At 37.1% G+C, this 24901-nt stretch overlaps 1 protein-coding gene across 1 annotated transcript in view; it reads left to right on the plus strand.

The window, feature by feature from the left end:
* Positions 1–24901, plus strand: part of LOC123253836 (E3 ubiquitin-protein ligase HUWE1-like) — an 88141-nt gene that overhangs the window by 58372 nt on the left and 4868 nt on the right. Inside the window, exons 48-75 of the mRNA XM_044682954.1 lie at positions 616–764; positions 1568–1643; positions 2221–2319; positions 2911–3041; positions 3175–3343; positions 4246–4474; positions 6123–6301; positions 6691–6780; positions 6944–7098; positions 8102–8147; positions 9614–9898; positions 10296–10548; positions 10813–10946; positions 14162–14376; positions 14813–15101; positions 15196–15298; positions 16225–16771; positions 17226–17775; positions 18094–18212; positions 18329–18485; positions 18841–18973; positions 19215–19417; positions 19542–19669; positions 21559–21655; positions 22057–22212; positions 22300–22545; positions 23062–23179; positions 24171–24311. Of these exons, the coding sequence (XP_044538889.1) occupies positions 616–764; positions 1568–1643; positions 2221–2319; positions 2911–3041; positions 3175–3343; positions 4246–4474; positions 6123–6301; positions 6691–6780; positions 6944–7098; positions 8102–8147; positions 9614–9898; positions 10296–10548; positions 10813–10946; positions 14162–14376; positions 14813–15101; positions 15196–15298; positions 16225–16771; positions 17226–17775; positions 18094–18212; positions 18329–18485; positions 18841–18973; positions 19215–19417; positions 19542–19669; positions 21559–21655; positions 22057–22212; positions 22300–22545; positions 23062–23179; positions 24171–24311 (5197 nt within the window). The remainder of the gene's footprint in view (positions 1–615; positions 765–1567; positions 1644–2220; positions 2320–2910; positions 3042–3174; positions 3344–4245; positions 4475–6122; positions 6302–6690; positions 6781–6943; positions 7099–8101; positions 8148–9613; positions 9899–10295; positions 10549–10812; positions 10947–14161; positions 14377–14812; positions 15102–15195; positions 15299–16224; positions 16772–17225; positions 17776–18093; positions 18213–18328; positions 18486–18840; positions 18974–19214; positions 19418–19541; positions 19670–21558; positions 21656–22056; positions 22213–22299; positions 22546–23061; positions 23180–24170; positions 24312–24901) is intronic.

The following is a 24901-nucleotide window of genomic DNA, read 5'->3' on the forward strand; positions in this document are numbered from 1 at the left end:
GTTGATTTGTTTTTCCCTAAGGTCTGCCAAAGTTTCTTCTTCCTAAGTTTAATACCGGATCTCTTTCAAATACCAGTACTTCTCTTATTTTCTTTATCAATAATAATTACTCCTTTCTTTTTCTTTTCTTTTTTTTTATAACCCTTACCTTCTGTCTTTTAGTCAAAACTACATAGTTCCACCACTTAAGAATGGTAAGAGTAGTTCGTGGGAGTTAAGTGACTTGCCCAGGATCACACAGTTAAGATGTGTCTAGGGCTAGATTTGTACCTAGGTCCTCTCATCTCTAGCCCTGGATTTCTATCCACTGACACCTAAACTGCCTTTTCTCCTCTTTTTAATCTGTTTTTTTTCCTTCAAGAGATAGCTCCATTTCAGTCCCTTTGGAATTATTCCTTGATCACTTGAAGCCCACACTATATTCTTCCTCACCTTTGTTTTACTGCTCATTTAGTTCTTATGGTAAATTACCATGTTTGTTGATTTTTTAACTTTTACTTCTAAGGGAAAATGTATTGGTTGGGGTGTGTTGGGGAAAGATTTTGATAACCTAACTCTTCAAAGCTTAGCATTATACCTATTAGGTTTTCAGGAAATATATATCATTTGTTTCAGGGTTAACTGGTGAAGCAGAAGTACATGAGGAGGATCATGATGTCACTCAGACAGAGGTGGCAGATGGGGATATAATGGATGGAGAAACTGAAAATGACACAGTTGTGATTTCTGGGCAACCAGAGGTACTTACTACCCAGGAGATGCAGGTATACAGGCACTTAATCAATCTCACATTGAGGTCCTTTTGCATTGTATTCCCACTTAAGACCTCTTTTAGACAAACTCCAGTGACAGGAGTGAGTAGATATCCTTACCTCTCATGTAATTCTATCTCTTTAAAAAAGTTTTACCTCAAATATTTACAACCTGTGTGCTAATAAGAAAGTTCATTTATCTCACTTCTCAACCTATATAAAATGTGTCCCTTTTTATCTCAAAATCTTATAAAGCAAGGAATTTTTTAAGAAAAAAATCAAAAGTTCCTGATTAGTATAAAGTTCTTTTGAGCTTTAAAAAAGGAGTCTTTTCTAAAGAGGTCTAAGGAACAGTAAATTTTTATTTCAACAATAACTTGCTACTGCTGCTAGGAATGATGGAGTCACTCTTAGCATAGATGCAGCCATTTTAAAGTGTTTATATATATTCCTGTGTGACATGAATACTGTCATTGCTATCTAGTATGTCAAAAAATTGTTTATAAGTTCGTCCACAAATAACTTAAATCTTGTCTCAAAGATCCATTTTCATGCATTAAGAACCAGACATAGAGACAAGAGGTCCGTCTTCAGTTCTATTCTGGCCTCAGACACTTCCCAGCTATGTGACCCTAGGCAAATCACTTAACCCCTGTTGCCTAACCCTTACCACTCTTTCATCTTAGAACCACTTGGTTCCACGTCAGAAGGTTAGAGTTTAAGAAGGGGGAAAAAATCCATTTTCATCATGTCCTTGAAAGTATCAGTATTAAGAAGAATGACAATTGTTTTGCATTTCCACTGTTTCTCCTTAGGTAGAGAATGAATTGGAGGACCTAATAGATGAATTACTTGAGAGGGACGGTGGCTCAGGAAACAGTACAATCATAGGTGAGCATTATAAATCTTAATTTATTCTTTGCTGCTAAGTATCTATTTCTTGGAGAAATTCTGGGAAATTATTTCTTCTGATTTCTTAGTGTGTAAAAATGTATATAACACAATTTCTCCTTGGATCTTTAAATAACACTGTCCTTATTATGGTGAAGTACTTTAAATTTCTGACTAGAGAAGGTCTGTCAGCAAAGAAAATATGGAATACTTGTTTTATTCCAAGGATTTTTTAAAGAAAGTTCCAAGTTAAATATTTTTTACAGTGAATTAAGGAACTTTTTTAAATCACCTCTCCCAAAAATTAAACAATACTAAAGAAGGCATGGTATTAATCCTCTACGAAGTCCCAAAGAAGTGAAATATCCCTCTCTTCCTGAAAGGAGCAAACTTTTTTTATTGTTTATATTTGATGTACAGAAAATCTAGAGGCCCCATTTGCAACTAAAGGAAAACATATAGGGATAAGAGTAGGTACAAGGTCTACATAACAGGTGTAGCATGGGCCCACCTGAAATGAAAAGAGAAACCATTCCCAATTATTCAGTGGCTGGGGGGGTCTGCTCTTAACCTTCAGTGGGCAGAAGCGGAGAGGACGAGTCACAGGAGGATGTGTTGATGGATGAAGCTCCCTCCAACCTCAGCCAGGGTTCCACCTTACAGGCCAACCGAGAAGGTGAGAGTGCAAAGGCAAAATGACCCTCCTTCTTTGCCCTTCAAGCCTGGCACTCCACTCTACCAGTTTTTTCCTCCATGTTCTTACCCTACTTAAATGAACAAAGTAGTAGTGGGTCTATTCTGATCTTCATATATCTTACAGATCATATGCATACACTTCTACAAGTAACACAGTCTGTTCTTGGATAATGATTTCAAGTTGGCAGTTTTACATTGACTATCTTTTCTGAATTTTTGCTTTGTTTCATTTCTCCCATTCACTCCCAGTGATACAGATCTTTTCACCAGAAGGAAATGGCAAATAGAAGAAAGATACGTAACCAGGAAAAAAGAGGGGTGGGATATCAAGACTACCAATAGTCCTAGCCAACCCTGGCCACAGGATCTATAAGTACTCCCTTACATAGTAGTGAAGTGTTATAGTTCACTGGTGGGGTCTAGGACTGACTTTTATCCTGGTTCTTCCTTCCCTATTCAAAACTAGTTTCCCTTTTCCCTTGTTGCCCCATCTCTTACAAACTAATTATTTCTATTTTAGTCCATATTCAGGGTGCTTAGCTTGGCTCATTACTAGTACTCTTTGTTTTAGATTCAATGAATATCTTGGATCCTGAAGATGAGGAAGAGCACACTCAGGAAGAGGACAGCAGTGGTAGTAATGAGGATGAAGATGATAGCCAAGATGAAGAGGAGGAAGAAGAGGAAGATGATGATGATCAGGTTATGAGCTAGCAATGAGGGGATATAAACAATATAAGCTATATAATTCTTGATTGTATATTTCTTTCTGATGTCTCTTCTATGATACAGCCTTAACACATCTCAATTCTACTTTTTTCCTGTTTCTCTCTAGGATGATGAGGAAGGTGAAGAGGGAGATGAGGATGAGGATGATGATGGATCTGAGATGGAATTAGATGAAGATTATCCTGACATGAATGCTTCTCCTTTGGTCCGGTTTGAGCGCTTTGACAGAGAAGACGACCTCATAATTGAGTTTGACAACATGTTCTCCAGTGCTAGTAAGATAGTCACACTATGAGTCAGTTAGGAACATGGAGATGTATTATTGTTTGTTTTTGTTTTCAATCAGTTATTTCCATACTGTTTTATAAAACACAAGGGAGATGATAGGACAAAAATGTGGTTTTTTTTTCCTCTAATATGTTCCTCTTTTTAATTGCCGTTTGTGCAAAATTTATATGCAGAAGGAAAATTGCATATACTTGAACTCTTACATATCTAATAATTGACACTCTAAATAGCTAAATATAATAAAAGGAGAGGATGCTATTTTTGGATCTCAACCTCATTTTACAGATTATGTGACTTGATTAGGCCAGTAAATGGTAGAGGCAAAACTTAAAACAGCCACTGAATTTATCTGTGGTAGTATCTCTACCAGCAATTTCAAAAGTTTGAACTAAATTATTACCCAAAATATAAGGTATTTTCAATACAATTGCCATTCCAAAGCCATCCCCAGGGAAGCTAAAAATTACAAGAAAATGATAAGTAATACAGAAGTGGTTTGATATCTCTTATTTTGATTATAGACTAGAATTATGTAGAATGTTGAAAAGTTGGGGCCTCTTAGCTCTTCACCATTTTCCCAATGCTGGTTTATATTTTTAAAATATCAGCAATAAAGATTATAGGGGTCTTTTTGTTGTTTGATTAATAAAGCAGTGATGCTTATCCCCTCAATCCAGGTATTAATTACCTGAATCACTCAGCTATTAATCACAAGCCCTTCAGGTGTGACACACCAAAAAGACTCAGTAGTCCCAAATAAAACCTCTGCCCTACATAAATTATAAACTTGGTTAAAATCTCTTCTTTGGACCTAAATTTTTTTAAGTGAAAACAAAAGGGTTTATGTAAGTCAAGGAAACATTTCTAATTCATTTGTCTCTCCTTACAGCGGACATACCCCCATCCCCAGGAAACATCCCTGCTACACATCCACTGATGGTACGGCATGCAGACCACAGTACCCTCACCCTTGGTAGTGGCTCCTCCACCACACGCCTTGCACAAGGGATTGGAAGAAGCCAGAGGACATTGAGGCAATTAACTGCCAACACAGGCCACACAATCCACGTTCACTACCCTGGAAATCGACAGCCCAATCCTCCTCTCATTCTGCAGAGGTGAGTTGGTATCAAGACTGTCTTTGCTTCTATGAATTTATATCAGATTGATATCAATTTTCCCATTTCTCCCAAGCAGTAACATCATTAACTCTTTGCATCAAGCTTTTCATAAAGCTCTGTGTTGTCATTCAACATAAATGAGATTATTTTGTTGCTTCACATTGGGTTTTAGCATTTTTTTTGAGTCTTTGTACAAAAATATAAAAGATTTCTGAAAAATTCACAATAAGTCAGCATTTATTGCATAAGGTGGAAAAAAGTATTCTTATCTAATTGGAATACTAATATTCATTCATAAACATGAGGAAAAAAAATATCTCGTGATAGTGTTCTAATATTAAAGAACTGAGTTATTTTAGGCTTTGAGACACACCTGGGAGGGATTATTCATGTTTATAATTATGAATTATTAATCAAAAAGATAGCAAAATTGAAACTATGCAAATAAAGTGCAGTATGGAAATTATACAATATGGACAGATGTATTAAAAAATCAGTTGTACCAATACAAAGGTTTCAAAACTAGGAGGGATTTACAATTTTAATTTCCAATATATTTGAGAGATCTAAAAATAATAGTAAGAACTATATAACAGATGAAGTGTCAAATGCTTGAGAAATGACTTAAGAAATCATAGTATGTGAATGAAATGAAATGCTGTTATAACTTTAAGAAATTAGTGGCCTGAAAATTTTCTAAGTATTTGATAGGATTTATGACTGGATTAAAAATGTAAAGGAATAAAAACAAAGAATACAGTATATACATTGACAACAACTATAGTTGTCACATGCACAGCAAAAAAATAAAAAAGGGATTGTGAAAATATGTTATATGACACCGTTGAGCTTTTTTACATCTTTTTTTACATCTTTTCTGTAGAAGTTAACAATTGGCAATTAGTGAGATTTATGAAATCCCGAACACATCTATGATTAACAGTGAGAATAGAATTCTTCATTTGCTTATTTTCCTACAGTTCTTTATTATATATCTGAATTTACATTGTATTATAAACTGGAAACTGAAATAAAATATTTGGCATACATACACACAGACACACAAATTGTCTTTTCTCTTGCCTCTTGTACAAAATATGCATAGTAAAAAGATGGGGTTATATAGTTTACATGAAACTAACTTTTTCTATTTAAAAAACTACCGGAAGAGCAGTTAAGTGGCTCAGTGGATAGAGAGCCAGACCAAGAGTTCAAAGATCTTAAGTTCAGATGTAGCCTTCATAATTCCTACTGATGTGATTCTGAGCAAGTCATTTAACCCCCCCCGATTGCCTAGCACTTTACTGCTCTTCTGCAGTTGGAAGCAATACTAAGAATCTATCTTAATGTTTTGTTTTATTTTTACATACTGAAGACTGAGGAAGGAATTATTATAAAGCAAATTAAATTACTATATGGCATAGCATTCCAAAATGCTAATATCTTGAGATTTGTTAATAAAAGCAACCAGGAACAGAAAGACCCTGGTCGAATTTTTTTTTACCTGAGTGTGCTACAATTAAAATGTGCCTCAAAAAAAATAATAAAATATGAGTATTTTTAGGGAGATAATTACAAGCCCAGGTGAGCTGTGTTACCTAGAAAATAATCTCCAGAGGAAATGATTTTTGAATTAATATTTCAGGTTACTGGGTCCCTCTGCAGCTGCAGATATTCTTCAGCTGAGCAGCAGTCTCCCACTGCAGAGTCGAGGCCGAGCCCGTCTCTTAGTGGGTAATGATGATGTACATATCATTGCCCGTTCAGATGATGAATTGCTTGATGACTTCTTCCATGACCAGAGCACAGCTACAAGCCAGGCAGGCAAGTTTATGTGGGGGAATAGAAGATTTATTTGCCTTTTCTATCTCCTACAATCAATTTTTGGTAACCCAACAAAATTATTCCTTACAATGTTGATTTTAGGAAATAAAAAGGGTCTCTTTGGTAAACAAAAAGTCCTATGTAGACAGAATAAAAAATTTGTTTACTTTTTTAAAGAGAGTAAGGAATTGCATGACCTAGCATTCCAGTGTGTATTGAATTTTGGTTTAAGTATTAAAAACATTTTTTTACCCTCAGGCTATTCCACATATATCTCCAGCTTTTTTTCTGAGGACAGTAAAAGATAATAGGTGTTTTCTGATTCATTCATCAGCATAGAGGCATAAAAAGCAGCAGATTACTGATTCTCTTTTTTCATTCTGTCATAGGAACTCTTTCTAGCATTCCTACAGCCCTAACCAGATGGACAGAAGAGTGTAAAGTTCTTGATGCTGAGAGTATGCATGACTGTGTTTCTGGTGAGTTTGGGGTTAATGTCATAGAAAATTGGTAGATCTTTGGTAGCCAGTTGAGGAGATACTGAGATAAGGAAGAACTTTATTTCCAACTCTGTGTCTCATTTTATTCCACCACTTCACCAAAAAATGGTTTCAGATCTCATTCTTGCTTTCTTACATTCAGTTGTGAAAGTGCCTATCATTAATCACCTGGAGTCCTTGAGGGATGAAGAACTAGAGGAAAGACGAGAGAAGCGCAGAAAGCAGCTGGCTGAGGAAGAAGCTAAGAGAGCTAGCATGGCTAAGGAAGAAAAAGAGAATAAGGATCAGAGTGTACAGGTAACTTAAATTTAGAATGGAAAAGTATTTGGGATCATCTAAGCTTCCCCCAGAGAGATGGGACATTAGTCCCTATGGTCACAACCAAATGAATAGCTAAAGCAAAACTACAGTTGGTTTTAGTTCTTTAAATGTGATTTTTTTTATATTTTTTTTTTCTAGTTACCTGATTCTTCTTGTTTCCCTCCCCTCTTCCCTCCTCACTCCCAGAGTTGACAAGCAATTTCACTGGGTTTTACATATCCTATTTCCATATTATTCATTTTTGTAGTAGAGTAATCTTTTAAAACCAGAACCCCAAATCATATGTTCATATTAAACAAATGATAAATCATATATTTACTTCTGGATTAAATTACATTTAATCAGCCCACAGTGTTTCAGTTATATGTAGAATGATTTCCTGGTTCTATTTATTTCAGTTCACATAAGTCTTTTTTCCAAGTTCTTTTGGTAAGGTAAAATCTGTCCTTGGGGAAATCTCACTCACAAGGCAAAAGGCCTTGGATTTTTTTGGCCCGCTGAATAACTAAGCTTGATTCTACTTTTTTTTTCTTGCATAATGAATGAAGTAGATTAACTAGAGAAAAAAATTAGTCCCAGAAGTCAGGAAAAAAACTCACTTGAGTAGTCTCCATCATCTCTGATTGTGCCCTGATAAGTAAAAAGATTAGGGAGAGATAGATGGGAAAAGTGAGGAAGAATAAAGTCTTTAGTTATGTTTTTGCTTATGGCACCTCCATTGTACTCTGACCACTAGTTAAAATTATAATCTTAGTATTTTGGTTTAGCTTGTAAAAAACCTAGTTTCATATGAATCATTTAACTTTTATTAAGTGTGTGCTATTTTCCAAATATTGATTTAGATTTTGACAAGAAGAAATTCTACAAATACAAAAGTGAAATGGACCGTCCCATATTTTTTTACTGACACTTTCCTCTCTGGTGAAATAAAATATTTATAGATGAGCTAATGCAGTATCATTCTTTTCTCTTCACACAGGGTACCACATCCAAAACAAATGATACTTCTGGACAGAATCTCTCAGGTAATTATTTTTTTACAACCTTTTTGATGAAAAATATTGGTCACCATTTTTTTTCTTATTACTCTCAAGTCAACAATTAACAATGGCCCACATGACTGAAATTAAAGTCCTTGTACTCTAATACATTAGATATATTGGCTTTAGGATAATGCCCAGTTTTTCCGATAACTCTGCAGTCTATTGTATTTTCCATGAAGCTACATTTTCCTTAATGATTAAATCTTCTCATTGTGTTGCTCATTGTTCCCCCAAAAGCTCTGAGAATATATATTATTCATAGACAATTTCCACAGTATGGGATTTTTCCAGTTCCTGACTTAATTGTTTGTGTTCTATAACACAAAAATCTAAGAGATCCTAATGAAGGCAACAGCAACATGCTACCAGATTCCTTAAAAAAAAAACACTTGAAAGGTCTCTTTCTAATGTTTATTTTAGGGATCCAGGATTAGGCATCCATGCAGTGAAGGCTCATTGAGTGCTGCTGTACCAACCAAAACTTGCAAAGCACTTAACATTAGTACCTGGCATCTACAAGATGTTTTATTAATGTTTGTTCCTTCACTGTCCAGTTCACATTTCTTCATTTTCTTAGTATCTCTTCTATCTTCATAGATAATTATTAACCATTTCAAATTTGTTTAGCTTTATTGTCTACTTCCAAGAATCTCCTCTATCCCTTTCCTGACCTTTGCAATTTGAGTCCTAGAAGTGATTGCAGTTCCCTTCTGCTCAGTATTTAGACAAAGAGAGGATATTCTAATCCTTTTAAGATCTTGAAAAAAATTTTAGAATACTATTCAACCAACCTTCCTATGATGGATTTAAATAAATAAGGAGAAGTGTTATGAGTTAGGGATACCTTTAGCTTTCCCCAATCATGAAGTAAATGTTATTCTTAAATGCATTCTTTGCACAATTATATCACTTCTTTGCCCTTGTTTAACCAACTGTCCTTTGGAGACCAGTGTTGGGTCTAGAACATATACATGGAGGTCACATTAGGCTTGCAACAGTGATACTTTTGTAAAAACTAAATAACATTACTAGAACACTTCATGTTGCTCTTGAGGTGTATGATAATATTTTATAAACAGTCCCTCTTCCTGTCTAAAGGGAAAGATAGGTATGTTTTGTCTTAAAAGTGTAGCCAAGGGGGCAGGTGGGTAGCTCAGTGGAGTGAGAGTCAGGCCTAGAGACGGGAGGTCCTAGGTTCAAACCCGGCCTCAGCCACTTCCTAGCTGTGTGACCCTGGGCAAGTCACTTGACCCCCATTGCCCACCCTTACCAATCCTCCACCTATGAGACAATACACCGAAGTATAAAGGTTTTGTTTTGTTTTTTTTTTTGTTTTTTGTTTTTTTTTTTAAGTGTAGCCAAATCCTTATTAAAATGAGTATATTTACCGATGACTAGGACCCTAACCAAGTGTCTACTTAACATGTTTTTCATTCTTTCTGAGCAAGATATGACCAACAGACCTGACAACTACCCAGCTACTACATCTCCAGCAGAAGGCACTTCAGTTAGACCTAAACAGACCCTTGTTACTCTGGAAACTTCGCATCACCAACCACCTCTGCCACCCCCATTAGCTGTTGGAGAGCTAACCCAGCAGTTTCACATTCCAAATATATCAGAGTCCTCTTCACAGCTTCTAATGCCTGTAGAGCAAGAAGTCTTAGGTCTCATACAACCAAGTGGGGAAACGGAGACAATACAAATGGAACTATCACCAGCTCCTACAATAAGTAAGTATTTTTTTTCTTAAGTTTAAAAAATTTAGTACATCCATAAGTATAACTTTTCCATGCTTCTGTTGAAAAAAAAAGGAATGTTAGAACTAGAAGGGCCTTAGAAACTTTATAAGTCTTCTCAGTTTTATATATCAGCCATCTGAGAGAAACAACCTAGACCTAGTTCCAGTTCTCATGATTCCAAGTCAATTGTTCTTTACACTCTGCCATTTAATCAAGAACAATTCACTTAAACACCCAACATCTCTATTATAAGAAAATGTTCATTTGGGGAAAATATGAATACCAAGCCTTATGGTTCATTAGTATTCAGTGATCATTTTGTTGTCCAACAAGCCTTTTTATTGTTTTCTGAATTAATATTTTCTAACTTCTTGTGCTTTCCACACAGCCTCATCTCCAGAGAGGGCTGAAGACTCAGATGTCCTGACTGCTGTGAGTAGCCAACTGGAGGGGTCCCCTATGGATACCAGCAGCCTAGCATCCTGCAACCTGGAGGAGGCAGTTGGAGATAGTGCAGTTTCCAGCAGCATTGAGCCACCTAGGGTAGACACTACTACTCCTGTGGATATTCCTCAGCCTAGTACAGAAACACAAGGCAGTGGAGATGGGCCAAGCGAGTCCCAGCAACAGACTGAAGACAGGTGAAATGAGTAATATGATGTTTTTGTTAATTGCTTTCTAAAGAGGGTTGAATATTGAGAGTGAATATAGGATTACTGGGAAACTTATTCGTAGAAATGATTGCTCTAAAGCAAAGTTATCAGGATTTTTTTTAAGCCCCATAAGAAAGGAAATAGGGGAAAGAATGAGAAAAAGGTATGAAGTATGTTTCTTCTCTTGCTAAAAGTATGTATTTCTTCTAGATTCCCTCATCAGAATGACCTCCCCTTCATATTTTTTTCTAGTTCTCCTCCAGCCTCGTCCTCAGAGAGTTCCTCCACCAGAGATTCTGCAGTGGCCATTTCTGGTGCAGATTCAAGGGATAATCTTGAAGAGCCATTACCTTCAACAAGCAGTGAAGAAGACGATCCTCTTGCAGGTGAGACCATTGTAATGTTATGTATTTACAAGGAAAGATATACAGGGGCAGAATCAAGATGGTGGCTTAAAAGTATCAAAAGTCAAGTCCTCTGTGAAAAGCCTTCCACACCAATCAAAAACAAAGTGCTTTGACAAGAACACAAAATAACAACAAGGCAGAGCCATAGGATCCCTCTGCTCTTCAACTTAAAAGGTACACAGAGAAGGCTGAATTCTCAGGTTTAAGAAAAAAAGGAAGGTCCCAGGACCCTTCACCCATCTACTGTGCTGAGATTCGGGCAGTTGTGATCTCAGGGCAAGGGTTCCAGCCCAGAGGGAGTACTTTGCTACTTGAGGCCCAGAGCTCTGACCACAGCTGGTAGGGAGGCAACTGGAGGAGAGGACCAGAGAGGAGGGCAGCCTGATCATAGCCTTCAGCCACCAATCCTCCATCTTGGGCCTCTGCCTCTGGAGGTTTGGGCCTCATGGCACATCCTGCTCTATAGATCAGCTGGGCTGGCTTAATCTAGTCTATCAATAGTGCAGATAAGAAGCCTCCACAGGGTAAAGAAGCTCAGTCTCCAGTACCTCTCCCCCACCTACTGCACTGAGACCCACAATAAGAATTCAGCTGACAGGGATTTCAGAGCAAAGGCTACAACCACAACAGAGTATCTTGGTACCACCATAAGAAGCTGGCAGGGAGACGACTGGCAGAAAGGAAGAAGAGGAGCAGGGTAACTACCTTCATTTTCAACTTCTACTTCAACAGCAACTAGGGAAGATCTGACCTCAGAACTCATTAATACAAGTCAGCTCCATCAGCCTAATCCAGTTAAATCAGCAGAACAGAGGGGGGAAAAAACTTCCATGACAGAAAATCCCAAACCCATAGATCCAACAAATAAATAGAGGAGCAAGAATACAGCCAATAAAGAGGGAAAAAGAAGTAAAAATATGAATAAACATCAGGAAAAAGAAAAAATAAATTATAATCAGCTTCTATCCAGGTAAAGAACAAATGGAATAGAGGAAGACTAAGCAAAAACTAAGAAACTCCAGTGAATTGGACACAGACTTTGGAAGAACTCAAAAAATGTTCAAAAAGCAATTAAGAGAAGCTGAAGAAAATTGGGAAAAGAATTTAAAAAACAAAATAGTCATCTGGAAACAGAGGCACGTGAAGTAAAAACAAGTAAATAGTGTCTTTAAAGTCAGAATTGACCAGCTTGAAAACAATGTAAAGAAAGTGAAAGATGATCTACAAAGGAAAACAGACCAAAAGGAAAAGGATGATCAAAAAGCCTAGGATGAAATTTAGCCTTTAAAAATTAGAATCCAACAACTAGAAGCAAATACTTCTTTCACAAGGTAGCAAGAGTCTATAAAACAAAATCTAAGGAATTAAAAAATTGAGGAAAATATGAAATACCTCATTGATAAAACAACAGACCTGGAAAATATATCCAGGGGAGATATTTAAGAATTATGGGACTCCTGGGGGCAGGTGGGTAGCTCAGTGGATTGAGAGTCAGGCCTAGAGACGGGAGGTCCTAGGTTCAAATCTGGCCTCAGACACTTCCCAGCTGTGTGACCCTGGGCAAGTCACTTGACCCCCATTGCCTACCTTTACACACTCTTCCACCTATAAGTCAATACACAGAAGTTATGGGTTAAAATAAAAAAAAAATTATGGGACTACTGGAAAATCATGACAAGGAAAGTATACAGTTGCCTGAGAATAAAGTAAAACAAAAATATGAGAACTAGAAGTCCTATTCTAGCCTTTGAGTCAAAGACTCAAAGATTCGCTCAACAGCAATTGAAATATAAGATAGTCTGTGGGGAGCAGCTGGATAGCTCAGTGGATTGAGAGCCAGTCCTAGAGATGGGAGGTCCCAGGTTCACATCTGGCCTCAGACACGTCCCAGCTGTGTGATCCTGAACAAGTCATTTAACCCCCATTGCCTGGCCCTTACCACTCTTCTGCCTTGGAACCCAATACACAGTATTGATTCCTAGATAGAAGGTAAGGGTTTAGATGGATGGATGGATGGATGGATGGATGGATGGATGGATGGATGGATGGATGGATGGATGGATGGATGGATGGATGGATGGATGGATGGATGGATGGATGGATGGATGGATGGATGGATGGATGGATGGATGGATGGATGTGGATGAAAAGATAAATGAAAGAATGAGATAGACTGAATCTTACAAGAACAACTTCTGTCTTGTTAATGCCATATGTATCTCAGATAGCTTATGAGGTCTAATAGACACTACCTTTTAGAATTCATTCTAATTAATCGTGAATAATTTAATATTAGTGTTACCTTGGGTATTTGCCACTACTAGATCTGTATACAAAAAAAGATAAAAAAAAGAAAATGTACTTACTTGTATAAAAACATCTATAGCAGTTTTTTTTGTGGTCGCAAAATATCAGGAGATGCCCAGAATTGAGAAAAAACTGAACAAACTTTAGTATATGATTATAATAGAATTCTGTTGTGTTATGAGAAATGACAAGCAAGATAATTTCTGGGAAAGTGACTAAAATGAAGTGAGCAAAATCGGAAGAATACTACTTGGTTTCAGCAATACTATATGATGAAAAACTGTGAATGACATGAAAAATGATATTTTTCATTATTTTACAACATGGCTTATATGGAAATGTGTTTGGTATGAGTTTTATCATATATAATAAAGATTAAATTATTGACTTTCCAATTAGGGTAAAGGGAGGAGAGAATTTAAAGCTCAGTCTTAAAAAATGAATATTTTAAAACTTTACATATTATTGAAAAAAATATAAAAGGGAAGTAAGTTTATAGATGTTAAAAGAAAGAAACAAAGAAGGACTCATACCTGCCATTCTTCATTCTTTGAACTTCAACATCTTGACTCTACAGAATGGCCTTTCTCCAATTCTCAACCTGCTCTTCCCTGCTGTTTTCACCTCTCTCTGTGGTGTTTTTCTTTGTAGGAACATGAGCTTTTTAAGAGCAGGTACTATCTTTCCACTTACATTTTATTTCCAACACTGATTGTAATGCTTTACATGTAATATACACTTAATCATTTTTGACTTGGAATAGTTTGGGTTTGAAAAATAATGAATAGTAAGGTTGACAAAAAAAAGAGAGAAGATATGGAAAGGTGTGAGCCATTATGGCTGGTATTTATTTTAACAGAAACAAAAACAATCTCGTTCTCTCCTAGGTATCAATCTTCCTGAGGGTGTAGACCCCTCCTTTTTGGCTGCTCTGCCAGATGATATTCGAAGGGAGGTCTTACAAAATCAATTGGGCATTCGACCCCCTGCAAGAGGCACTCCAACAGCTACCAATCCAGTTCCTCCTATGGTTGGAAACACTAGTATGACTGAAGTGAGCCCTGAGTTTTTGGCTGCTTTGCCTCCAGCTATTCAAGAGGAGGTACATTTTTAATGTTGGGGCTTTGTGGAATCATAAATACTTTTATCTTAGAGGTTTGCATTGTACCAAAGAAACAAACCCAAAAAGAACCAGAATCATTTAGTACCTGTATTAGAAAAGTCCTTTGCTTTTGAGAAAATCACTTCAGACCTTGAGTTTAATTTCCTCAATTATAAAATAAAGGATTTAATGTCCTTCTATGGCTCTTACTCTCCTCTTGAAAGTACTCATAGCGCCATACATTATTCCCATAAAGTCCTTTACACCTTAAGGATGATGCTTTGCTCTTCATTAACTGAGCGGATTAGGATTAAAACATCCTTTTACCCCTGAGCCAAGTGGAGGGTTAGAATTTGGCAGATGGACTGCCTATTTTTATTTTACATTCCTTCCATAGAGTCTCTGACTCACTTCAATAATGTCCTGATTTTCTTAGGTATTAGCACAACAGAGGGCTGAGCAGCAAAGGCGAGAACTGGCACAAAATGCTAGTTCAGACACTCCAATGGACCCAGTGACTTTCATCCAGACCTTGCCATCAGATTTGCGCCGCAGTGTGCTAGAAGACATGGAAGACAGTGTATTAGCTGTTATGCCGCCAGACATTGCTGCAGAAGCCCAAGCTTTACGGCGAGAGCAAGAAGCCCGGCAGAGACAACTTATGCATGAAAGATTGTTTGGACACAGCAGCACTTCAGCATTGTCTGCCATCCTTCGGAGTCCAGGTATAAAGTTCACAAAATGGGAATTTCTTTATCTGTTTCAGTATACAAAAAATATGACTATTTATTTTTCTTCCCACCCCCTCACCCCTCACAGCTTTCACAAGTCGCCTGAGTGGGAACCGAGGAGTCCAGTACACAAGACTTGCTGTCCAGAGGGGTGGAACTTTCCAAATGGGAGGAAGCAGCAGCCACAACAGGTATAAACTTCTTAAGGCCCACTGTCAAAGATACTACCAAGATTATGACACTAGGTGACTAGAAGAAGGTGAAACCCAAAGAAATTCAAAAGATTATATTTACAAAAAGTGGGATACAGTGGGGATTATGTCCTTCAATTGGGAGTTAATTTAGGATGGCAACAAGAACAAAAACATGATAATCAAATTGATTTACACTAATACAGTTACTAAGTGAGATTTTATAGAAAGAAAACTGTGCAGGACGGAGCTGGGGTACTCAATTCCTATTTATATTAAGAATGAAAGCAATATAAACAAAAACCTAGAAAAGAAAGAATAACAAAGAATGAGAATAGGTAGTAGTTATTTATGTCATATGCTGTAGAGTAACTGAAAAGAAAGAATTTTTAAAAGGCTGTCAGATTTTGCATCTAGAATATTTTCAATTGAATAATCAGAATGGGTTGTAAGGTAAGAGAAAAGTGGAGTCAATGAAGATAGATTCCACTTTCAAAGAATTTGACTGAAAAGACTAAGAGCTATAGGATGAAAAAATGTAAATTTAAGATGTCATAAATATTTTCTCAAAATAGAGGAAACTTAGTGTGCTTGTTATTTTGGCATTGGAATTTTGTTCCCCTTGATTTTGTCCAGAAAGGAACTACAGTAACCCTGGTGGTGTGTGTTTTTGTTTTGTTTTGTTTTGTTTTTTGTTTGTTTGTTTTTTAATGTTGGAGGATTGAGAATCCATACCACTTCTAATCAGGGTTTAAAGTTCTACATAGGTCTTTGGGGAAATTGAGCTAATTTCTTCCTGATTTTAGCTAACCTAATAGAATAGTTTTATATAGTTTGGGAATTGGCCTTTTCAGATATGAAGAAAAGGAGATAGTAAAAGCATAAAGGAAGGAGCAATAACTGGCCTGTGTTAATTTTTTTTCCAGACCATCAGGAAGTAACATGGAAAGTCTTCTTCGTCTTCGTGGCCGTCTTCTTCTGGACCATGAAGCTTTGTCTTGTCTCCTGGTCCTTCTCTTTGTTGATGAACCCAAACTAAATACAAGTCGTCTTCACAGGGTTCTGCGTAACCTATGCTACCATGCCCAAACGCGCCACTGGGTTATACGAAGCCTGCTTTCTATCCTACAGCGTAGTAGTGAGAGTGAGTTATGCATAGAAACCCCCAAGTCAGTTGCTGCTGAAGACAAAGGGAAGAAGTCATCAAAGGGTTGTACCTCAGGCAGCCTTGACACCCGGCCCTTGGACCTGCTGCATAAGATGGAATCTAAGAGTTCAAGTCAGCTTTCTTGGCTCTCTGTGTCCATGGATGCAGCCTTGGGATGCCGAACTAATATATTCCAGATTCAGAGGTCAGGAAGTCGAAAGCACATGGAAAAACATGCTGGCTGCGGTTCTACTGTTCACATCCACCCTCAGGCTGCACCTGTGGTCTGTAGACATGTCTTAGACACACTTATTCAGTTAGCCAAGGTGAGTATCCTGTAGTCAAGGGTTTACCAATCAAAATCATAATAGATCAGAATTAAGTGATACCTTAACATTTAATTCAGTCATTTCATCATCTAAAATAGAAACCAAAAGATTATCAGAATTTTATGCCTTATGATCCTATGATATATTTTATACATTTAAATCATGCTGAGAAATGTTCATAGATTTTAATTTCAAACCAATTAGTACTTTTGTCTTCACAGTACTTAACTAAGCTTGATCAAATGGTCCATATACTATAATTAGATCTCTTTCTATGACTTTGTTTACCATATTTAATCTCTATCCTCTCCGCAGCTACCCTTTTCCTCAACCCCATTTTAGGAATGCACCTAATCTACTGAGGCTATGTTGTTTTTCTACTCCAAAGAAGCTATCTGTAATGTTTACTCAGTAAACCTTTTGATAGAAACTATCCCTGTTTCTCTTACAGGTATTTCCGAGCCATTTCACACAACAGCGGACCAAAGAAACAAACTGTGAGAGTGAAAAGAGCAACAAACAGGCCTGCAGCCCTTGCCCGGGGCAATCCACTAGTAGTGGCATTTCCACTGACTTCTGGGACTTGTTGGTAAAACTTGACAATATGAATGTCAGCCGTAAAGGCAAAAATTCCATCAGATCTGTACCTGTCAGTGCTGGTGGTGAAGGGGAAACCTCCCCATATAGTCTTGAGGCTTCACCTTTAGGGCAGCTCATGAATATGTTGTCCCACCCAGTCATCCGAAGGAGCTCCCTCTTGACTGAGAAGCTTCTCAGGCTCTTATCTCTCATCTCCATTGCCCTCCCAGAGAACAAAATGCCAGAAATACTGACTAACCATGGCACCAGTAGTTCTGCTTCTATCACTATTTCTGCTGTCGCCACACCACCTACCATTGCTTCTACTGCCGCCGCCACCACAGTTGCCACTGCTCCTGTCACACCTAGCCTTGCCTTGGATGTAAGTGGGACTACTGAAATGACAACTTCCACTATTTCAGGTAAGTTGAAGCTTGAAAGGTGGCTTTTTGTATCTGGAAACCACTGGATGCCAATTTTATTTTCCCTATATAATTTGGCTTTAGCAATTTAAGTGAATTTTTTTTAAAAAAACAATCCTTCACTCCTACATTATGGAAATATATCTTTGAAATTAGATTATATTCATTACGTGCTTTACAAGTATCTAGCATTTATATATCAAAAAGGAGAAATCGACACCTGAAGCCAAAAAGCATGCCACCTATATAATCACCTGGGTATCTGCTCCATATTCAGTATAATTGCCCTGTATGATCAGTTATTTTTGTTTTTCAAAGCTACTACTAATAAGAACAGCAAATCCCCTGCAAAGGCTGGTGAAGGAGGAAGCAGTGGCAGTGTTGAAAAGATGGTGGCATCAGGCTTAACAGAAAACCAGCTTCAGCTCTCTGTGGAGGTAGATCTTCCAGTTTTTTGTTGAGGAGGGAGACAGAGACAGGATGTCAAGTCTGAATCACAGTAAGATTCTTCAACTGCCTAAATTCCATACACGTTCTTTTTTTTTTCTTTTAGGTACTGACATCACACTCCTGTTCAGAGGAAGGTCTAGAAGATGCAGCCAATGTCTTACTACAGCTCTCCAGGGGAGACTCCTTGACCAGAGATACTGTTCTCAAATTGCTTTTGAATGGTGCCAGACACCTAGGTTACACGCTATGCAAGCAAATTGGTAAGGGAATTTATAGCAGTTACCCATGCATCCTCCTCTTCCTGGCACTATAACAGTCTTAAGATGTTTTTCAGGCTCTACAAGTCTATAGTTGTAACACAGAAATTACTTTTCTGTGGAGATCAGATAAGCACTTGGGAGCCAGAAATCTTGAAGTTAATGTTTTTGGCTTAACTTTTTCTGGCACAATTCATGACTAAACACAAATACCCAATATGTTTTGCCTTCTGAATTTTGTAGTTAATCTTAACAGAGCATGTTTTCTTCTCCTTTGAGCACATTGACTCTTCAAAAGAATAATTCCACATCTCTGCATAAAACTCTTGATTAACCTCTGGTTGCTACATTTACTCAGGGACCCTTCTAGCCGAACTACGAGAATACAACTTGGAACAACTACGTCGAACCCATTGTGAGACACTTTCTCCAGATGGTCTACCAGAAGAACAGCCACAAGCCACTAAGTTGAAAGGAAAGATGCAGAGCAGGTGAATAGCATCCAGAAATATAAATCAAAATGGAAGACCAATTGGCTTGTATTAATAGAGATTTATGCTTACAATGACAGAATTCCTCCTTAGGTACTTGAGGTTGAAAGTCTTTTGGTGTCTTCCTATATACATATACACATATACTATTGTTGAGAAAACTCACACATATTCCTAGAAAACTACAAAAGGTTATCTGAAATAACTGACTTATTTAGAAGTTTTTTTCCTCCCTACCTAGATTTGATACTGCTGAGAATGTGGTGATTGTGGCTTCTCAGAAGCGCCCACTAGGTGGCCGGGAGCTACAGCTACCTTCAATGTCCATGCTAACATCCAAGACATCCACACAGAAGTTTTTCCTCCGTGTACTGCAGGTCATCATTCAACTTCGGGATGATACTCGAAGAGCCAACAAAAAAGCCAAGCAAACAGGCAGGCTAGGTATGGAACTGAGGGACATTAGCCTGGTTTCCTGGGATTGTTTATATAGCATATCCAATCTTCCAAAGGGAAACTACTATCCTAGCCCATTTATTTGAATGTCTACCCATGTCCCTCCTTCCAGGTGCTTCCAGCCTGGGCTCGGCTAGCAGCATCCAGGCAGCTGTTCGGCAGCTAGAGGCTGAGGCTGATGCCATTATACAAATGGTACGTGAGGGTCAAAGGGCGCGGAGACAACAACAAGCAGCAACGGTTAGCATGATGCCTGGGGCCTCTAATTTTTTCTTTAATTCCCTTTATGTATTTTTATTTTCTCAACTTTTCCCACATTACTTAACCTTTCTGTGAAATTATTTCTAAATACTTCTAGAAAATAGAATTTTTGCCTGATTATTTTGCTTCCTTCTCCTTTTTATTTTAAAACTTAGCTCTAATAAATTTCTAATGTTTTTTTCTAAGCCACCTAATTCTCTAGTTCTCTGTTTAGTCCTCCTCATTCTGTCCCTGTCATGAGTATAAAGCCCTCAAGGCCTTTCCACTATCTTTATTCTAAGTAGACACACTGCCAGAAAAGTCATACTATAATAACTTTGAGAAAGGGGTGTTTTTTAGGGAACTTACATTGGAAATTGGCTGTCCCTTAAAGTCTGGTATCATGTCATGAGTTCTTCCTCCAGTAAAAAATTACCTTATAAGAGGTAAGGGAGTGAAAATCTTTGAAATCAGCAGAAACCATAGTTTGAAAGTCAAGAATCCTATTTATTTCCATGCTAAAAGCCATGAAATGATTTAGATAGAGGAGGGATCTTAAGAGAATAGGGATGGTCTTTATCCCAAAATAATAATTATATAAATAATGGAACTTTTCTTCTCTTTCTACCTCCTACCCTGAATGAACCTACAAAAAAAATGTACTCTTCTAGAGAATTTATCATTATTACTATATGTTCTGCCTCTTTTTCACAGTGAGAGAGACTATTTTAAGAATCATCTTAGACTTTCTACGTTTTAATTTATTTCAGTCTCCATTTAAAAATTAGTTCTTTATTTTACTGCTTCCTCTTCCATGTTTATTTAACATATTATGTATGTCATTGTTTAAACATATATCTGTCCAGACTTCACTAGAAAAGTGTTAGTTTGCTAGATGGTTCAGTAGTTTAAAGCTGTTCTAGAGACAGGAATGGGTTCATGTCTGGCTTCAGACACTTGACAGCTATGTGACTCTGGACAAGTCACTTAACACCCAGTGCTTAGCCTCTGGCTTGAAACAAATTTATTTTGTATTTATTCCACAATAGAAGATAAGGGAAAGAAACAGATATTAGAAATCTCTGTCTTGTTAAGCTATTCTTAACCATACAGTAATCTAACAGGCTCCAAGGACAACATGATGACAAATGCCATCTACCTTCAGAGAAAGAACCAATGGAGTCTGAATTCAACCCAAAATATGCTATATTTCACTTTCTTCTCTTTTGGGGGGGGGGGGTTCAATTTCACTTTCACAAAATGACTAATATGGGAAATTTTTTTACTTTCTTTATTGCATTTATAAAATCTATCACATTGCTTCCTGTCTCTGACTAGGGGAAAGAGGGGAGGAAAAGAATTTAGCTCAAAAAGATTTTTAGTGAAAGCTAAAATTGCTTTTATCTGTAATTAAGAGGGAGAATTTTTTTTTTAATGATGGGAGCAGGGCAGCTAGGTGGCTCAGTAGATTGAAAGTCAGGCCTAGAGATACAAGCCAGGTCCTAGGTTCAAATTTGGGTCAGACATTTCCTAGGTGTGTGACCTTGGGCAGATCACTTCACCCCAATTGCCTATCCCTTACTGCAAAAATTTAAAAATGCCTAGGAGTTAGTAATCTATCCTAATTTTAGCCTGGCTTTCACCTCTTAGACTGTTGAGCAAGAATAAAAATAAAAGGTGATATTGTAAAGCACAATCAAGAGAAACTGTGTGAGGCCAAGCTTAAAGAAGTTTGATAGACCACTTCACCACTCCAACTAAAAAAGGAGATATAGTCTGTTTGTGGATCTGGGAGGAGAGAAAATTATTGTTTGATCTCAGCTATCTCTAGAAAGGTCACTTTTCCTGGGTAAGTAGAGATTCAGACTTCTTGTTACTATTTTGTCCAGTCGGAATCAGGACAATCAGAAGTTTCTGCCCGAAGAGATGACTCTCCTATGGATGTGGACCAGCCATCCCCCAGCACTCAAGATGTACAGCCTGTTGGTCAGTATACTCTTTGAAAGTAAAATATGGGAAATAGCATTGGGAATAGGAAATTACTGGGATAGGCCAGATAAATAGAGGGAAGTAATAAATTTTTTCAATAAGGAGAGCATCAACTAATTATTTATTCATTGTACATTTCCTAGGTGCCTATTCTATACAAGGCCCTATGGGACAAAGGAATTAAAAAAAAAATCTGGGGTCTTGGTTAAAAACAAATTGCATTCTCATTGTGAAAAATGTATATCCCAAGATCATCTCTTCTGACCAAGCATGAATGATTTTTTTTTTATCTCACATTTTTTGCTGTTAGGCCATCATTGGGTAAAATTTCGGTACAAGTACATTATAAGCACTTCAGACTAATTCCTGTTCTTTATTCCCCTGTATCCCACCACTAGGCTCTGAAGGACTACAATCTATAGAGAAGGAAAAAGAGGAAAGACCTCTAGAGCTTCCATTACTAAGTGAACAATTGAGCCTAGACGAACTTTGGGACATGCTGGGTGAATGTTTGAAAGAACTAGAAGAATCCCATGACCAGCATGCTGTGTTAGGTGACTATAGGTTTTAAAACACTTTTTTTCTCTAGGTTGTTTTCTATATTTCTATAGCTTATCTATTTTCTTTCCCCTTTTGTCCAGTGCTACAACCTGCTGTTGAGGCTTTTTTTCTAGTACATGCCACAGAACGAGAGAGCAAGCCACCCATAAGGGATACTCGTGAGAGCCAGCTTGCCCACATCAAAGATGAGCCTCCACCACTTTCTCCTGCCCCCTTGACTCCTGCTACTCCTTCCTCCCTTGACCCATTCTTCTCCAGGGAGCCTTCATCAATGCATATATCTTCCAGTCTGCCCCCTGACACACAGAAGTTCCTTCGATTTGCTGGTAAGAAAAACATAAGAGTCTGACATTCTGACTTTTAAGCTTTCTCATATAAGACCATAGACTGTAAATCAGGATTGGGAATAGAGTATTATGATGAGACCTTTAAAAGTAATATGCATACAAAAACTGGGGAGGTATAAGAGCAGACTGAAGGGAATAATTGAGCACTTGTTATAAAGATAAAAAATGAAATATCAAAAGGAATGGTTGTGCTATTTTTCAGTGTTGTAGTTAGAAATATTGTGAAGCCAAGAGAAGACTGCAACTAATCTGTCATGGGAAGTGTGTAAACTGTGTATTACTGCTAATTCTTGTAGTAGTTGAAATTAGACTGCAGAAGAAAAAGAAAATGTTTGGGAAGAAGTTGATGTATGTATTGGATCCAGAAGACCTCTTTTTCTTTCCCCAGCCTAAATTTTTTTATCTTTTTTTTTTTAATATAAGAAATGGTATTAAATTGATAAAATTATAAATGAACCTTGGTGTGTACTGAAATCCACTCTACTCTCTTCTTAGAAACTCATCGAACTGTGTTAAACCAGATTCTACGTCAATCCACCACCCACCTTTCAGATGGGCCTTTTGCTGTCCTTGTTGACTATATCCGGGTCCTTGATTTTGATGTAAAGCGCAAGTATGTCCCTCAAAATTTAGTAAAGATCAAATTGGAAAATGTGTTTCCAGAGTGAGAACCAGAACAACAGAACAGTTTTCAATGATGCCAGAATACTAGAAATAGGAGAATATGCATAGTGGTATGAAAACAAAAGAAGCATTAAATATACATTTTTAGTGCCTAGAATTATCACCCTTCATAACATATAGGGCTGATTTTAGGGTTTTTCAAGCATTCTTTAAAAGCAAAAAAAGAGCTAGTTATTTTATTGAGAAAGAAAAAAGTTAGATGATGATTATGAAGGATCTTCATTTTTCCACTTTTCTCAGTTTCATTTTCCTCATCTTAAAAATAAAAATTTTAAACTGGTTCCTTGATCAGTTTCAAATTCAAGAATTTCAAAACTTAGAAAAGAATTTTACTAATAATTCACATTTACATATATAGAAAGGACATTCTGTACCAACCCTGACCTAGAAAGGAAATAAACATTTATTAAACACCTGCATACCAACAAATTGTTATCTCTTTTTTCCCTTCAAGAAAACTTAAAGATAAATAACTTACACAGAATCACTCAAATAAGAAGTGGCTGAGACTTAATGTGAACTTGCATCTTCCTGACTTTATACATGGCATTTTTAGAATCCTACTTTTTAAGTCCTTCTGACATAGAATTAATAATTAACATTAGTTCAAAGGAGAAAAAATGTGATTAACACTAGGCAGTTTGTGGCGTTAGTGAATTGCTGAGAGGCACATAGCTATTAAGTTGTCTAAGGTGAGATTTATACCCAAGACCTCCTGGCTCTACTGACCCACCTGGCTGCCAACAAAAATAACTAATCATGTGAGAAGGTCCTGCTTCTATCTAAGTTATTGTCTGGCTTTTCCTTTTTTAGAAATTGTACTCTCGATAAATTCTGGGAAACCATTTTTTGTTTTTTCATATCTTCTCTAATGTTGGTAAAGGCAATCTTTTTTTACTTTCCCATTTCCCACATCACAGATACTTCCGCCAAGAGCTAGAGCGCCTAGATGAAGGACTCCGAAAGGAAGACATGGCTGTGCATGTCCGTCGTGACCATGTTTTTGAAGATTCTTACCGTGAGCTACATCGAAAATCTCCTGAGGAAATGAAGAATCGATTGTAAGAATACCATTAAAAAAAACAGCATTTTTCATAGTGAACACAAAAGGTTTTGCTAAAGCTAATTATGTACCCATTGATATTTGGGGATCGTACAAAGGGCTAAAGATAAATTTTGTGATTCCCTTAGTGTTTCAGATCTTTAGCAAGCAAAGTCAAATTCTCTCATTTTTTTAGAGGGGGGGAAACACTTGTTAGATATAAATTATTGGAATTATTTATCTGGCTACCATTTTTGATTCTATATAAGTCATAGCTACAGGAAATAGGTTTTATACCCATTTTATAGTTGTGAAAACTGAGGTAAGATTAAATTACTTGCTTAATTATCTACATGATTTGAACTCCGTTCTTTCTGCCCCCTGATTCAGACATTGTTAGCAGTTTATTCTCCTTATACAGTGTCAGCCTGTCAAAAGACTAGATGACATGTCTTTTTTAATTCACCCTACTTCTCACTAAACAACCAATTAACACTCCAACTCTCAATATGCCATATCAGACCATGAACTTCTATTTTCTTTAAAATAAGCATGTCTTTTTTATTTTAATAACACATTTCCACATAAGTTTTTCAAATTTATCAAATG

The sequence above is a fragment of the Gracilinanus agilis genome, chromosome X (genome assembly GCF_016433145.1).
Source record: "Gracilinanus agilis isolate LMUSP501 chromosome X, AgileGrace, whole genome shotgun sequence".
In the NCBI taxonomy this organism is placed as follows: Eukaryota; Metazoa; Chordata; class Mammalia; order Didelphimorphia; family Didelphidae; genus Gracilinanus; species Gracilinanus agilis.